Source organism: Hordeum vulgare, chromosome 1H (assembly GCF_904849725.1).
Source record: "Hordeum vulgare subsp. vulgare chromosome 1H, MorexV3_pseudomolecules_assembly, whole genome shotgun sequence".
Taxonomy (NCBI): Eukaryota; Viridiplantae; Streptophyta; class Magnoliopsida; order Poales; family Poaceae; genus Hordeum; species Hordeum vulgare.
The window spans coordinates 470694359-470698692 of record NC_058518.1 but is presented as its reverse complement, the minus strand read 5'-3'; the positions used below and the strand labels follow the sequence as shown (position 1 = coordinate 470698692).

The 4334-nt window shown below is 47.5% G+C and overlaps 1 protein-coding gene across 1 annotated transcript; it reads left to right on the top strand.

Moving 5' to 3' along the window:
* Window positions 1-1204: 1204 nt before the first annotated feature.
* LOC123415503 (transcription repressor OFP8-like) lies at window positions 1205-2662 on the top strand. Its single transcript, XM_045106740.1, has one exon. The coding sequence runs from the start codon at window positions 1751-1753 to the stop codon at window positions 2432-2434; it is 684 nt and encodes a 227-aa protein (XP_044962675.1). The 5' UTR covers window positions 1205-1750; the 3' UTR covers window positions 2435-2662.
* Window positions 2663-4334: the final 1672 nt, after the last annotated feature.

Genomic DNA, 4334 nt, shown 5'->3' with positions numbered 1-4334 from the left:
GCATCTAAACCACCCAAAAACTCTAACCCATCCAAAAGGTATTTTTTTGGGTTAAAGTAGATGGGGTCCAGGGAAAGAGAGAGGTCCAAAGTAGTCAAATGATTAAAAATGAGCATTTATTGTCCATCTAACCCTCCCATCCAAACACCTTTACAGTTAGAGTCAGTTCAGGTTAATTCAAGGGTTAGAATCTAACTCTGACTCTAATCATGTTAGAGTATCCAAACAGGGCCAAAGAAACACCACCTCATCCTTTTGACCACCTCTGAAGCTGTCCGCCTTGCCACCTGACCAACCCGATTGATCACGTCTCAATGAATTAAACCTATTTTTGTCATAGTTCTACTTGAGTGCGTACCTAGCATCTCCGTTTCAGAGTAGGCACACTGTACTGTTGACCAGTCGCCGCATTTCACAATGATTAGCTCAAGGTGCGCGTGTGAATCGTATCCGGCTCTTTCGACCTTGGACTGCACCGAGACAGATACGGAAAGGGCATACCCACTTCAGAGATCGTTGGTGAAAGTTGGGGGGCAATCTTACTTCGAGAAAGAACCAAAGCTAACGAGCAACCCGATATTGCTGCTGCTGCAGCAGCATTGGATCATCATGGTCCATAAAAAGTCGGGCAGTTTCAGCCTTTGATCATGAGTTGCACGTCCTCATCACGGTACAGTATGGTTCTCTTTTGTTCTCCTTGTGAACACTGCTTATGAAATTTTCTGCTCGTGAAGAAACAAAAAACTCATAGTTGAGGGTGCAGCTTCCTTTGGTGAAAAATGTTTTGTTAAATGCATGATTGATCGAAGGCAGCTACTACGACGGTACGAGCAGCAGTCGCAGTAAATAGCTCAGCTAGCGTCGTGTCCTCACTTGCGTGCCGCGTTAGTCAACTCAGAGCAGGCTTTTTTCGTCGTACACGTACTACTACTACCATTACTAGCTGCTGCTTCGTAGTTTCTCAAAAAAAAAAAAAAAAACTGCTCCTTCGTCACATCCGGCCCGCCAGAATTTACCGCTGTAATAATGCATGATAACCTCGACGCGTCACATCACAGCAAAACATCGATGGTGCATGCATGCATGCATAGGTAGCTGCAACACGTACCGCCCGAACAATCGATTCGCTTGCTTTTCTGCACCACCATGATTCGTATGCACGCTAGCGGGCTAGCTAGCCTATCCATGATCTTTACTACTCCCTCCGTCCAAGTGTGTTGGGCGCATAAGGAAATCCAGGAAATCCAAAAGTATTAGACGTGATACAATTAAACTCTGCCTCGTTTTCATCATTAGGTTGGTACGGCCACCTCTCTTTTCCTCGTTTGCCTCATCAAGAAAATCGTTCGCTGGCAAGACCCAATGCATGCAGAGAAGACGAACGCTGATTAAAAAAGAAAGTGCAGCCGAAACGGCCATGCATTAATGACGGGATTTATTTCCTAATTCTGTTTCGTTTTCGAGGAAAAGTCTTGCGGACGGTCGTCCAATCCTCTTTTACCTAAATCGTAGAGCTCCTCATTACGCGCCCAATACACCTGGACGGAGGGAGTACGTACGATGCTCCTACCATTTACCTCCTCTTTTTATGTCACTAGCTGCTCGCCGTGATCATGGCGTGCACGCTCCCCTTACTCCCTATTTAAGCCGCCCGATCTCTTGCAAGGAGCCACGGTGACATACACTGCCTCGTGCGCGTGTCCACTTCCCCGAGAACTCAGTCGTGTAGTGTAATCGAGCCACAATCACCATGCCCTCGCCCGGTAGCTGCAGTCGGCGTAGCGGCGACAGTTTGCTGCTGTCTCGGCCGCCGCCGGTGGCGGACGTGGGCTGCGGGTGCCGCACGCCGAGGGTGCTCAGCTCCATCTACTCAGCGCTCATGTCTCGGGCGCGCGGAGGAGGCAGCCGCAAGCCCAAGTCGTCGCACCCGTCGTCCACGTCCACCGCCACCGCCTTCAGCTCCAGCACCACGGGCGGCACCACCGCCACCACGGTCTCGTCCCTGGACGACTCGTGGGGCCTCGCGACCTACGCCGCCAACACGCTCTACGAGGACGACGACCCGGAGGCGAGGCGCCAGCTGAGGCCGAGGAGAAGGACAAGGAGGCACAGGAAGCAGAGGAACCACGGCAGCAGAAGGCCGGAGAGGGGCGTGGCGATGATGTCGCGCGGGGGGGAGGAGGAGGAGGAGGAGGAGGCTGCGGTGGCGGTGGAGGTGGAGTCGGCGACGCCGTACGAGGACTTCCGGGAGTCGATGGTGGCCATGGTGGTGGAGAAGGAGATGTACGCGTGGGAGGACCTCAACGCGCTGCTCCACGGGTTCCTCTCGCTCAACTCGCCGCGCAACCACCCGCTCATCCTCCACGCCTTCGCCGACCTCTGGGCGCCGCGCGGCGGCCTCTTCTGCCCTCCCTCCCCGTGCCTAGGCCTCTAGAGTGGAGGCTTCACGCCGTCATGCGCCGCCTAGCTAGCCATACTCCATTAGCGCCGGCATATATAGCCGTAAATCTAGCTTAGGCTCTCCATGGGTTCGAGATTGTAATGCACGGTCCCTGGCTAGCTAATACTACGGCAGCAGAAGGTCCAAGAGGTAGTGTCGTGTAGTTGTTGTCGTTGTAGTACGTGTTTTTTTCCGCATGTTGTAGTACCTGTTACTCTTCTACTACTCCGTAGTCCTCTAGAGCTAAGACCATCTTTAACACCCGTTCAACGCACGACGCGTTAAAATCAGTTTGCTGCAAAATATAGTGCACGCGTGTAGGTCCAGCAAACGCGTTAAAATACACGGCGCACTATCGCTCAAACAACATATGCGTTCAAAAAACAAGAAAAAAAATCAAACACAAATAGAATAAATCAACAAAAATAGTTTAATTTCGTTACAACTCAAACAAATAGTTTATTACAACTCAAACAAATAGTTTATCTTTCAATACAACAAATAGTTCAACAATACAACTCAAAAATGTGTAGTTGAATCCAATACATACCTTGCAGACGTTTTGTCGAACACCTTGCGGGCGTCAACCGGCAGTGGGCGGCCGGACGCTGTTTGTCGGACGAGTGCGCGCGTGAGGGGCGGCGGTGACTAGAGAGAGACGATGGAAGCAGTGGCGGCGCGGGGGATAGGCAGGGGAAGCATCGAACGATCATCGAAAGAAATGTTGTGGCGCGGGCGGCGGCGACGCCGCGGCTGGATGGGGTAGGTAAAGTTGCGAGCGGGCGCTCAAGTATGCAGCACGCGGGAGGGTGCGCAGCAAATAAACAATGTACGATGGCGTTTTTGTCCGCGCGCGGTTTTTGCGTCTTCGCTGGAGCTCCCGAAACGATAGCGCGCGCAAAAAGGACTAATTTTTCAACGCGACACTTGTTTAACGCGTCTGTTAGAGATGCTCTAATGCTCAGTGGATTCATACTGTTGTGTGTAATGATTCATGCGTGTGACAGACAAAAATAAGTATGCGATGTGAGACCAATTTCGTCGTCTTGATCCTTCTGGCATAGTTTAGCCCGATCACATCTCATCCGTAATTTGTTTTTAGATTTCACTTTATCCTGCCCCAGAGTGTCCACAGCGGGTGACGGTATAAGAAAGATCAGATTCAGAAAAATATCACAAACGAATCGATTGGGCTAAAATTAGCAAAGTTAAGGTCAATACCGTAAATTTAGTCGTGATGATGGCACGTTCATGATTCGTATAAGCTCTGTTCATTTTTTTAGAGCTTTATTTTTTGATAAATCCAATTTGCCATTGCAGGCGCCGGTTAAAGTGCATATTTCTTAACCGGCGCCTGCATTACTCGGTCATGCGCCGGCCATGTAAGTTCTACGCGGAGGGAGGTTATTCCAGTTTCGTGAAGCTTCTCAAATCTTCCTAAATGAGTCTTTTTCATCCAAGTTTTTCAGGACTTGTTTTTCTTCGGTTTTCTCTTTTTCTTTTTTTTGGGTTTCTTTTTTTACTCTTTTTTTTTACTTTTTCATTTCCAGTTTTTTTACTATAATTTTTAATTTTTTGAATAAGTGCAGCTTTTTAGATAAACTTTCTTTTCCAAACTAACGAACTATTTTCAAAATCAAAGAACCATTTTCAAAATTTTATTAGATTTTATTAAATTTCTATGAACTTTTCTGAATATCCAAGTAATTTTTTAAAATTTTGATGAGCTTTTCTGAAATTTGATGAACTTTTTTTGAAATGGATGAAAAAAAATTCAATATTGATGAAATTTTTAAAGATTTGTCAACTTTTTTTCTTTAATTCAACGAACTTTTCTAAAACATAAATGATTTTTTTATTTTCATTTTTTTGTCCAAATTGATTTAACTTTTGA